At 32.1% G+C, this 11,870-nt stretch overlaps 3 protein-coding genes across 3 annotated transcripts in view; 2 read left to right on the plus strand and 1 right to left on the minus strand.

Moving 5' to 3' along the window:
- The window catches only part of LOC105123116 (probable protein S-acyltransferase 7), a 5,904-nt gene extending 3,388 nt beyond the window's left edge, over nt 1-2,516 (minus strand). Inside the window, exons 1-3 of the mRNA XM_011022612.1 lie at nt 1,802-2,516; nt 1,468-1,714; nt 308-490 (exon numbers count right to left, since the gene is read on the minus strand). Coding sequence (XP_011020914.1) covers nt 308-490; nt 1,468-1,629 — 345 coding nt within the window. The 5' untranslated portion in view covers nt 1,630-1,714; nt 1,802-2,516. The remainder of the gene's footprint in view (nt 1-307; nt 491-1,467; nt 1,715-1,801) is intronic.
- Nucleotides 2,517-6,969: 4,453 nt separating this feature from the next.
- LOC105123119 (probable 3-beta-hydroxysteroid-Delta(8),Delta(7)-isomerase) lies at nt 6,970-9,359 on the plus strand. The gene is made up of 4 exons (XM_011022616.1): nt 6,970-7,213; nt 8,247-8,393; nt 8,568-8,676; nt 8,805-9,359. Exons 1-4 carry the CDS (start codon nt 7,072-7,074, stop codon nt 9,067-9,069), a joined length of 663 nt encoding a protein of 220 aa, XP_011020918.1. The 5' UTR covers nt 6,970-7,071; the 3' UTR covers nt 9,070-9,359.
- Nucleotides 9,360-10,900: 1,541 nt separating this feature from the next.
- LOC105123120 (uncharacterized) overlaps nt 10,901-11,870 on the plus strand; it is a 2,702-nt gene continuing 1,732 nt past the window's right edge. The window contains exon 1 of the mRNA XM_011022617.1: nt 10,901-11,445. The gene's annotated coding sequence lies outside the window, so the exon portion shown is untranslated. The remainder of the gene's footprint in view (nt 11,446-11,870) is intronic.

Raw genomic sequence — 11,870 nt, forward strand, 5'->3', positions numbered from 1 at the left:
GGGGGGAAAAAATAGCTATAAACAAATTTAACTATAACTAATTCCAAAAAATTAATTCGGATAAGCTCCAAGTTCTTTTCAGTTTATGTTTTACTCTAATCTGCTTCACTTTTCACCATCATCTATCAGAATACATTTGGAGAAACAGGGAACTACTAGGACATCAAAAATGATATTTTTTTTTTCTTTATATATTTATTGGTGAATTTAGGTTCATTTTGTTCAAAATAAATTTGTCAACGCTAGGAAGTGATGGTAATATATCTTGAAAAATCTCTAGTTGAAGATCAGTAAAAGAGGAACTCACATGTGCTGTCAGGATGACACATATAACTACAACATAATAGCCTAGCTGGTGTTGGAAGTCGTTAATGAGCCTTTGAGAAACAAAAGCACAGAATAAGATTACTGGAATCATGATTAGAAAGATTGTAAGAAACAGCGACCTGACATCTGGACCAAATACAAGCCTACCCCCAAAGCAGAATATCTGCAAAAGAATTAGATGATCGAGTCAGTTGCTTGGCTAGCTTATTCCATGATCTATACATTTCACACGCTTCATAGCCGTAAATGGCAAACATGAAGCAGCACACTTTGTATGCATAACTAGTCATGAATTAAATGACACACCGCTCCATGCAAAAAAGAGAGTACAAATTGAAGGATCCATAATTATACATACTGTGAAAGATTCAACTGCTGAAACAGAAGATGTTAGGTGCAAAATGTAACAAATACAATGATCATTCTAGTAATTCTGTTGTTCTACAAATCCACAGAACGACAAATAACAGAAGTTGCGGGAAAATGCTTTTCCCGGTAGATCAACACCAATTATATATTAATTAAAATTTCTTCTTTTTGGAAGCACAATATAGACGAATGACAACAAAACAGAAGGAGCAAGCATAGCACTCGTAATAACTAGAGCATTGATGATTTACTTGGATAGTTGGATATTAAGTCTTGCCTATGAAGCTGCTGGCAAACATTAGTAAATTTTACATGCTATATGACTTCCAATATTCTTGGCATTGATGTTTTCCGTGAATCTATCAGTTCAAAAGGAAGTATAATTAGTAATACAAGAGATCATAACCCAATTTTGACCTCTAGTATGAAACATTAACCTCAACATTTAAATACTAGAATGGGGTTTAAGATTTACATAAAGATTCATTAAGCTGCAGCAAGACTAAATTGCGGGGGTGGTGGTGAAGACAACAATGTGAAAAGGGAGAAAAAAAGACCTTGGGGGGCAATTATTTTCACTGATTCTGTTGGCAGAAAAGTAAAAATTAGTTTGAAAGAAGCTAAGAAAGGAAGCTGGGTAGGAGCCAAAAACAAAAACAAAAGAGGACAACATAAAACCTGATAATAACAAACACGTGAAGACACACAGAGAGAAGAAAATAAAAAGGGAAATTTAAGGGAAAGGGAAACAAGTTGAAAAGAAAGTATTACATTGCTGCCTTTCCAGGTTTGATAGACTCGAAGGTTACGAACATTATTATCGTTATGGTTACCCATAATTCCGCTATTAGAATCGGAAAGTTGGTGCGTAGGCATTGGAGTTGACGTGTTGTACATCTTTTCACCTCCTCGCATTTTCTCACCACCCCCCATCTAAATATTTCTTTTTCACTCACCCTCGGATCTCCTCATTTACAATGGACAAGGAGATCTAAGGATTTATCACCACTTCCCAATCCTGCAGGAAAAAAAACCGAAATGTCAAGGACAAAATGCAAAAGAAGGGAGGCAAGGTAAACGTTGGATAAGAAATCTCTTATTTTACCTGGAAGGAGGTGAGGAGAGAATCTCTCGATCGGAGGTGAAAGAGAGGGCGACGGGGGGGAAGGAAAAGGCAAAACCAGGGAAAGACAGAGCTGAGAGAAGAAGAACAGCCGTGTCTTTTGCTTCCGTGGCAATTCCTTATTGCCTATTTTTTCTTTAAGGAAAAAATAGAAACAACTTTTTGGATCGACGGTTTTAACGATGGAGTATAATAAAAATAAAAATAATAATAATCCAGCTCTACCTTTGTGGTACTGCTACCTCCCTACTCGTGGTTACCCCAACAATAATCAAATTAAGCTCTGGTTGTTTCCTCAACTTGGGTTTAAATCTTCAAAACGAAAAACGAAAAAAGAATAGCTAGTAAGGCCCCAAGCTGCATTCTACCCTGCAGAAGCTTCGTCTTGTGTATTCTACAGCTAAAAATATGGAATCTGCATGATCCACTTGACAGCATCACAGGACATCCACTCTGTCCATGCACTCCCCTGTTCATCTCTTTCCGAATACAGTACGTGGCTGTATCATGAGATAAGGCTCATCTTGGTTTTTTCCTTTTCTTTTTCTTCAATGCTACATTTAGCCAAACTAAATAAATTTCACATTGCAGCTACCACTGCTTCTGCGAAAACCACAATTATGCAAAAATGGAATCGTGTTTCTTTAGAAAATTAAAAAAAAAATCATTTTTATAGTCCTTGGATTTTTGTTTCGTAGCCCAGAAATAAAAGAATAAGAGAGAGGGATTATAACTGCCGTGGGCATGGGAACAGCTCTGGGAAAAGGGAGTCAAAAAGTAATTACACGACAGCGATGCAATTGCAGCTCCCGACGTGTCTTTGGAGAATCTTTGGCTCCAAAAGCAGCACGTTCTTTTCATCTTTCGTTTCCCTGTCTTGGCCTCTGTTAATTTTTTTTATTACCAACTGTGTTTCTTTTTCTATGGAGGACACCTGCTTTTCCACGCGCACACAAAAAAAAAAAAGATATATATATATATATATAAGCATATATTTAAATTACTTGAAGTATATTCGAGATTATTTTAAAATAAAAAAAATATTATTTAACCAATAAGTTATATTTTCATAAAATGTTTATACATTATTTTTTTCTTGAAAAAATAAAAATCTAATTTTTTATATGATAATAATATAAATTTGTTTGGTAATGTAGATGTAAATATAGTTACTTTTTAAATAATTTTTTTTTTTAAAATATATATTAATAATTTAAAAAAATATATTTTTAACATTAGCATATAAAAATTATTTTTAATATTAGCATATAAAAATAATTTACAAACATTAAAATAAATTAATTTAAAATAAATTTAAAAAATTAAATTTAAAAAAAATGTTTTTAAAACACATGAACACTTCACTTGTTCATATCAAACGCTCGCACAAAATCAAGAGCGTCAGTAATAAATTGCATATACTTGACAAACAGGAGTTACGTTACGTGCCTATTTACTCAAATTGAAAAGGTTTCTAGAAGACACATGAAAGAAACTTTACAGTGAACATCCTAGCTTCTTTTATAAAAATCGAACTCAAGACCTTTCAGAATAAAATAAGAAACTTTACAGTGCCTTTTCCTAAAAAAGGAACATTAATGTTATTTAAGCTCCCCTTCATTAATAAAAATATATCCAAGACATCCTATTGATGAAGTTGAGAAATTTTCAATGAGAAATATGGGCTTTTCATGGGCTGCACTAAAAGAGGTTTGGGGCCGGCGTTTGGGCTTAAGATTGGACGGGGATAATTTGGGTTATTCTTCTCCTGCAAAACAAGTGTCTTGTATGGTTCGGAGACGATCTATGCTTGAATTAGTTAGGTAGGGAAGGAACAACGTGTAAGAGAATTCATAAAAAATTGTGGGAACTTGTTCATCTAATTTATTATCTATAAATGTTGTTTGCGTAGCTCATATTGAGAATAGTGTCATAGTTTATTGGTTAAAATATTCAATTATTATAATATTATTATTGATAAAAATATTGATGAATAAGATATTCACACTAGTTAGAGATATTAGCAAAAAAATAAAGCACGTGCATGTGACCCTATAAAATTTATATTTTTAATATTAGGGTTTGTAAAATATTAAAAAATCTTTGGTTAATGAGTCTGATTTTTATTGATCTTGGAGGTGTATTAGTTTTTTTTACTATACAATTAAAATAAAAAAATAATATATTATTGTTCAATTTTTAAATTACCAATGATTATATAAAAGATTAAAATATATCTACGTCAAAGGCTTTTATTTTTTCTATGAAAAGACAAAAATACCTCCCACACCAAGTCTTTAAAAATGAAAAATTTTATTGTATGTAAGTCCATAGTAAATTATATATTGAACTCATAGTTTTAAAATTCGGCCCGACCTGATGGATTGCCCCGGGACCTGGCCGACTCAGGGCTGAAACCGGACCTGATTGAAGAAAAAATAGAGAAAGAAAAAACTCGATATGACCCAGAAAGAACCGGTTGTCAACCTGTTGACTTTTATTTTTTTTATTAAATGACGTTGTTTTTATTTTTTTAAAAAAATAAAATTTAACCTGGCCAATTCGATGACCCGGTCAAAACCCAAAACCCGAACCTTGAATTGGACTGGATCTTAAAACTATGATTGAACTAAAATGGACATGCATAATAATTTTACTTGATTTAAAGTTTTTGTTAGATATTACTTAAGAACATGGTAGGAATTGTTTTTAAAAGTATTTTTTGCTCAGAAATATATTAAAATAATATTATAAAAAATTTAAATTTATTTTTGATATTAATACATTAAAAAATTTAAAAATATAAATTTTTTTTTTTTAAAAAAAAAAAAAAAGCATGTGTGCGAGCTATGGTTGAGATGTGAGATTTTGTTAATTTATGTTATTTACGAGGAAAGCAATGAGTGGTGGAATTGTGTATTCGGAAATGTACAATTAGACTTGAGTGTTGCAATGTGATGTGTACTTCGCAGTCATCAGGATATTTCCAGATAAGAGGCTTGATCTACTGTTTATCATGTAGGTTATTGTTGGGACTAGCCCCAACCGCTTAGAAAGATTTTTTGTTTTTTAAGTGTACTACTACCATTATTAAGTCGGTTTATTTTTATATTTTTTTTAAAATTAATATTTTTTTATTTTAATGTGTTGATGTTAAAATAATTTTTAAAAAATAAAAAATTATTTAAATGTATTTATAAAAAAAATATTTTAAAAAGCAATCGATTCTATATTTTTAAAAACTTTCTAAATAAATAAATAAAAATAAAGTAAAAACACATTTTTTCCGATTAAAAAAAATTCAATGTAGATAATAATAAAAAACCACCCATGGGGTTTTTATTCTTTCCCAAGACAACTACACTTTTGGAAGGCATATGGTATGGATATTTCTTATGTTCTTCGTACTAATAATTTTAAACGTCAAGGATGTCTATGTTTGTTTGAATGTTAGATTCTCAATTTTTCTTAAAATTTAACATGCTTTTAGCATCATTTTTCTTAAAATTGTAAAATATGATTTAAAAAAAAAAACAGAGAGGAATCGCATATTCCACTGTGACTAGTAAGATGTTTATTTAAAATAATAATAATAATTTATTTATTTATTTTATATTTATTGATATATATTTTGTTTTATCAATTATAGAAAACACAAAAATGCATTAGATATTTATTTTAGTATTACTGTGTATTAAAATATATAGCATTATGGATTGATACAGTGATATCTTTTTTTCCTTCTCAAATTTTTTTTTTAACTTTCCTTTACAAGACCAAATTATTTACTGATTTAAGTGAATTTGTTAAGAAATGGCCAAATTCAAAGATAAAAGAACAAAATAAAAAAAAGTAAAAAACTTTATGACAATTCTGAAATTGCCATGAAAATTCACTTTGATCCCCTACTTTGTACCAAAAATAAATTTTGTACAAACATTAATAGCCACCATAATTATTAATAAGATTGCAGTACATCAGCCTTAAAGGTTGTAATTTAACTAGTTAAATTCTAGGTTTATTTTTTAAAGGTCACCGATTTGAATTCTATAAGTCTTAGGGCTACTGAAACTTGCATGGTCGTTAATTTTAGGTCCTGTAAAATTAATTAAAGTGCATGTAAGCTAGACTAGAAAAAACCACGTTAATAAAAAAAAGATTGCAATACATCAAATAATTGTAATAGGAACCTTTTTAAATAAATACTTTCACAAAGAGATACACAAGAAACACTTTGAAAAAATTATTGCTAGAAAAAAATAATTTGTTTTTGTAAACTTGTCATTGTATGGTTTGAATAAACACTTAAACAACGGTATAGATTTTTTTATTCAAGCAAGAAAGTTAAATTTTAAAACAAAAAACTATCGTGTTAATTTTACTTGATGGTAAGTAATTAATACTAATAAATGGTGGCATTTAATTGTGGTAATTACCAAATTAATTCTATATCAATTTTAACTTCAAAACCCATTATAAAAAAGGAGCCAAAGGAAAAGTGTGATACATAAACTCTTGTTCACCTTAATTTTTTAGATTACTTTTCTTAAGTTTACGTTCTGGTTTTTCTTCTACTCTAGAATTTAAGTTCAATTATATTATAGAGAGATTTCAAGTTATATTTTTTAGAATTTGTGGATCTTATTTAGTAATGCACTCAATCAATGTCATGTCAGAATCCCACAAGGCTAATTGTAATCATAATTATTTTATTTACACTATAAGATAAGTAATGAAACTTTAAAGATAAAAGATTAATTTTTAACAACAATATAACTTTATTTAACCAAATTATAAGCGTTTTATTAAAGTATATTTGTTGTGTGTTGAATTTTTAGATTAATCATGTATTTTACATACAATTCTCTTATAATTAAACTAAAAATAATAATATGAATTGATATTAGATTCTATTATTCAAATTATTAGTGATTCTATAGCATACGTATCATAAAAAAGTTCTATAACATAACGTTAGACAGAAACCCTAATAAAACTAGAAGTGCAAGTATAGCATTTGTCAGATGGAGAAAACGGTAAACAGAGTGGGACAGGAATGCAACTTGCCCGCCCACTCCTAAGACTCCATGTTGGACACGCCATGACGTCTGATTCGGATCCGATCCAATCCGACCCAATAGAAATTCAAAAAACAAGTTACACCCTCATAGAAGTTCCAAAACCACAGGAATTAAGAAGACTTCAGCTTAACCAAACTGAACTGCAAGAGAGGCTGAGGCAAAGAAGCGAAAATGGAGGGGCAGCCGCATCCATACGCACCAAGAGATCTGAAACTGCCTGGCTATGTTCCTAATTTCCTCACTCAATCCACCATTGTCGGTGTCTATTTACTCACCTCCCTTCTTGTCGTCTCTCTCATCTGGATCCTCTCTGGTTTGCCCCCCTTTCCACTATTTTTATTTCATCAAGCCTTTCTTTGTTCCAAGACTGATAGTGGGTTTTCATTAACTATAATGAATTGAAAATTCATATATTCCCTTTTCTGAATCTTGCTGGTTCGAGTTTTGATTTATATAGCATTTGCAGTAAATATAGATTTTGAAGCGCAAACAACCTTGTATGGCCCACTTTAATTGCAACCTTCGATTAGATACTGGATCTTTTTAGAGTATTCTTAAATGGCTACAGAAGCTAAACTGTTTCTGTCCGTGGATGGTCTTACAGGGAAGTCTCTGTCAGTTTCCCACTTAAATATTTTATGCATAGAGCTCTCTAGCCAGTCATTAATGGCTGTTGCCTAGTCGGGCTACCCTTCTGGCAGAGACATTGCACTAAAAAGAAACTAAAAAAAAAGTGAACGAAAAATAAAAGGTGAAAAAAGGAGGCGAACTTTTTTCTCACTTTGGATTTGGAATTGCAATTCTTTCCCAGTGGACAATTAATGTCTTTATTTTTTCTTGTTCTGTAACCATTTGAATTAGATTAGGATTTGAACTCTGTGTTTTTCTTCTCTCCTCGAAATAGAGCTACGCGGCCTCTTCTAATAAGATCTGCAAGTGTAAAGCAGGTTCTCACAACTTTATGGATTAGAACGTTATCCGCTACAGTGTTCTTAATTGTCCTGGCATGTGATCATAACTGACAGTTATTACATGGATTCTGGTCTATATGGTCAAGTCAAGCAAAGAAAGGAAGTGAACTATTTCTTGTTTAGATGTTCTTTTCAAGCTTCATTGTCGGCTTCAAATTTTCACAAATGCAACATTTTCTTTGACCCGTGTTAGTTTTTGGTTGCTAGTATATTTCCACACTAGATTCTATTGCAATATTTGTTTTGCGCCCTGCTCCTTTGTGATTATTGTGTTCTAGCCTGTACTCTCTATTTTATTAATTTAATGAAGTTACTTCTAGAGAATTGAACATTTTGTGAGTTATTAATTACTATAGGCTATTTCTCCGATTCCAGGAAGGTCTCGTAAAATAACGAAAATGAATAGGTTGCTCATGTGCTGGTGGGCTTTCACTGGTCTCACACACTTGATTCTCGAGGGTTATTTTGCTTTCTCTCCAGAATTTTACAAGGACAAGACTGCTAATTATCTGGCTGAAGTTTGTAAGTACCTCTTTGTTTTCTCTTTTATTCATATACTTTCTTTTCATCTCTGGTATTAAGCAGTATTTGCAGTTGAGAATGTCAGTGTAATGACTCTTTAATTGTTTTACATGAGAGAGAGAAATGGAATTCTTAATCTTTGGTAGATAACAGTTCTCATTATCTTTCGAGCAGGGAAAGAATATAGCAAAGGTGATTCAAGATATGCAGCAAGGGATGCTGCAACAGTTACTGTTGAAGGATTGACTGCTGTTCTCGAGGGACCAGCTAGCCTCCTGGCAGTGTATGATTTCACTTTCCTCAGCACCTTGAATAAGATTCAATTATTTTGTTCAAGTGTCTGTTGACTCCATATTATCTACCTTCAATCTCTTAATTCTTAACAGTGTTGCTTGCTGACATACTTGGCAGGTATGCTATTGCTTCTGGAAAATCGTACAGCTACATACTTCAGTTTGCTGTTTGTTTGGGACAGCTCTATGGAACAGCTGTGTATTTCTTAACTGCCTACTTGGAAGGTGATCATTTTGCTACCAGTCCATACCACTATTATGTATACTATATTGGTGCAAATGCCTCCTGGGTTGTAATTCCCTCGCTCATTGCTATGCGTTGTTGGAAAAAGATTTGCTCGGCAGTCCAAGCTCGTGGCCAGAAAAAGACCAAAACTCGTTGAGGTTGATACAGGCTATCTCATTTCAAGACCTGGTTAAATAAAGATATGAGATTTTATTGTGCATTTATTTCATATTCTTGTTAGTTTATGGACACAAATATGTAATTTTGAAACCAGTTAAACTATGAAAATCAGCAACTTAGACCTCCAAATTTTAAGCAACAATAATTGCTTGCACAGAGGATGACTACACTGACACAATCACCTGCTATTCTACGCCATGCTTATGGACGTGAGCTTCGATTGTAGTCTGGCTGGTGGTCATGCAGCATTTTAATAGGTTTATCTGATTTGCTTTGCGGCACCAATTTTTATTATTATTTTGCTACTTTACTACCAGTATGGTTAGCGTGCAATGCCTTCAGGAGTTTGAAAGTAGAGAAGTATATATTGCTCTGCTGCAAAACAATTGACTTTAGCAATCATCTGTTTTCTGCGCTCCTATTCAAAACGCCAAGTGCTCCTTTCCTTTTTGATTAAAAGAGGGTTGATAGCATCATAGCTTGGTCTCAAGAGAAATGGACGTTGTAAATGAATTCCTTCTAATGTTTTTCGGTACTGTGGGATTTCCCGGTGGGAAGCTTTAATGCCATGTCTGTCAAAAGAATAATCTGAATTAAGTAGTTAAAATTGTAAGATATAATTTATATTATTTTTTAATATATTTTTTTACTTTTTAAACTTGAAACTTCAATAAACAATAATATTTTGTATTTAATTTTTATTAAATAAATAAAAATAATAATATTTAAATTAATAGTCGCTTAATAATCAAAATTCTTAATATAAAAATATTAAGAGAAACTAACACACGTGAGAGTTATATATACACACTAATATTAAAATATAATTTACACTATTTTCTCAGTATTATCATTTTTACTCATTCTTTCTGCCCTAGCTATGGGTCTTGTATTTTTCTAGGCTTGCATGAATGAACGCAAAAGACTTTATGTAGAAAATTAATGTTGTTGTATCGATTACTAGCTCTCTTTCAACACTTGGTAAAAACTTGCTTTCCAAGAGTTCTCCATCTGTATGTGTTAGTCTGGGTTCGTTTTAACTTATCTGACTCCATTGAAACGCAATGTCTAATCTGTAAGCTTCACTTTCTCTGTCGAGAGAGTGACTTCTTGACTGCTAGGATTTCACATCAGAGAAGGCGTCGTTTCCTCAAGGCCAATTCAAAAGTAAAGCACGCAACCTTTAAAGTTAGGACCATAGAATAGTTTGCGTGGATTGCCTGTGCTCGCTGGACAATGGGGCCGCCATGCTGTCCGATCAGGCAAGATTGTGCATCCCCGTTTTCTGGTGATAATGGAAGGCCGAAGATGGGCATCATAGAATAAGAAACTTTAAAGCTCCTTGTTGGAATTAGGATGGGTCCATGGCCAGGCCTCTCCGTCTCTATCAAACCGAGTCCTGACGGATTGAAACTTTATCAAATGCTACGCGGTATGCTCTGCTACTGATGTGAAACGTCTAGTAGTGTTTTTTTTTTTTAAAAATAAATTGGACTAGTCAAAAAAACGAATTTTCTAATAAAAACAAAAACAATTTTTAATTCTTTATTTTTCTAGATATTTCTGGATTATTTTTTAATTGGATTTCAGAATCTTATTTAATTTAGATTTCATTATCTAGGTTAGTTTTAGATATTATTTAAATAGTATGTATGTTATCTGTTAGAAGAGATTATTAACTTATCATTGTTGATTTTTAGAATGTATCAACCTACCATTTTTTTAATTAAACTATATGAAATGGCGCTACTGTTCTTATATACATAATATATTATATATTGAAGAAAATACCAGAACACTCGCCTTCACTCCCCTCTCTCTCCACAAAAATAAAAAAACCCCAAATCGATTTAACCAAATTAGGTTTTTTTTTTCTTAAGATTATTATCATGGTATTCAGCAGTGCCAGTCACTTCTCTCGCTGCTAATGTCGCCTTTTACGCTGCATTGCTCTCGTCTTCATGATTAAAGTCAAATGGAGACAGAGATGCTTAGAGTGAATTCCCGGTTCAAACCATTGGGGAAGTTAACTCAACAGTTCTGGCTTTTTATTTTTTATTTTTTATAAGCTGTGATTGAGGGTTTCGAATTTCCTTATTTCCACTATCGAAGACAAAAGATGGGCTACCATTGAATCCGTTGAGTTTGCTGCTATCATGTGAAAAGGCTTAACTGGTGCTAGCAACTTCTCTTCTCTTTGCTTTTCTATTATTTTAGAGGTTATCATCATCACTTCTTTCACTCTGAATGACTCCGCAACAATTTCTTTGTCTTCGACGCACTAAGGTACCGCGGAGAAGAAAAGGCTAGCAATTGGCTCGAAAGCAGGGTTAGCAGCCCATCCCCACGATGGGTGAGATCTTCATTGAAGATTCATACGCCACTTTAACTTTAGACTCTTGACTTTTGAAGGGGAACAACAAGCAATTACTATGGTTTCTATAGGTAATGGAACAAAATCTTAGATAGATAGATGATGATGATGATGATGATTATGATTTTTTTATTGGATTCGGGTGGCTAGATTTTGGAAAGTACGGTGAAGATTCGTGGCTAGGGTTTTATGATTAAGCAAATTAAAAAAGAGTGATAATTTTGATATTTTAACGTAATAAAGGTTTTTTAGTTATTAATTAAAATAATTTCAATTTTTTTATTGATTTTTCTGCATAAATATAAAATATTATACAACTTATAAAATGTAAAATATAATTTTTTAAACCACGAAAAAAAAAAAAAACAACCCAGCTATAGAAACTCAGGTAATTTTTCTTCCCT

The sequence above is a fragment of the Populus euphratica genome, unplaced genomic scaffold (assembly GCF_000495115.2).
Source record: "Populus euphratica unplaced genomic scaffold, PopEup_1.0 scaffold8.1, whole genome shotgun sequence".
Taxonomy (NCBI): Eukaryota; Viridiplantae; Streptophyta; class Magnoliopsida; order Malpighiales; family Salicaceae; genus Populus; species Populus euphratica.

Bases quoted from the DNA above. Each gene is read 5' to 3' on its own strand.
- LOC105123119 (XM_011022616.1), top strand. From the start codon at position 7,072: ATGGAGGGGCAGCCGCATCCATACGCACCAAGAGATCTGAAACTGCCT. The intron at 7,214-8,246 runs GTTTGCCCCCCT...CTCCGATTCCAG, and splicing joins TCTCATCTGGATCCTCTCTG to GAAGGTCTCGTAAAATAACG. The intron at 8,677-8,804 runs GTATGATTTCAC...CATACTTGGCAG, and splicing joins CCAGCTAGCCTCCTGGCAGT to GTATGCTATTGCTTCTGGAA.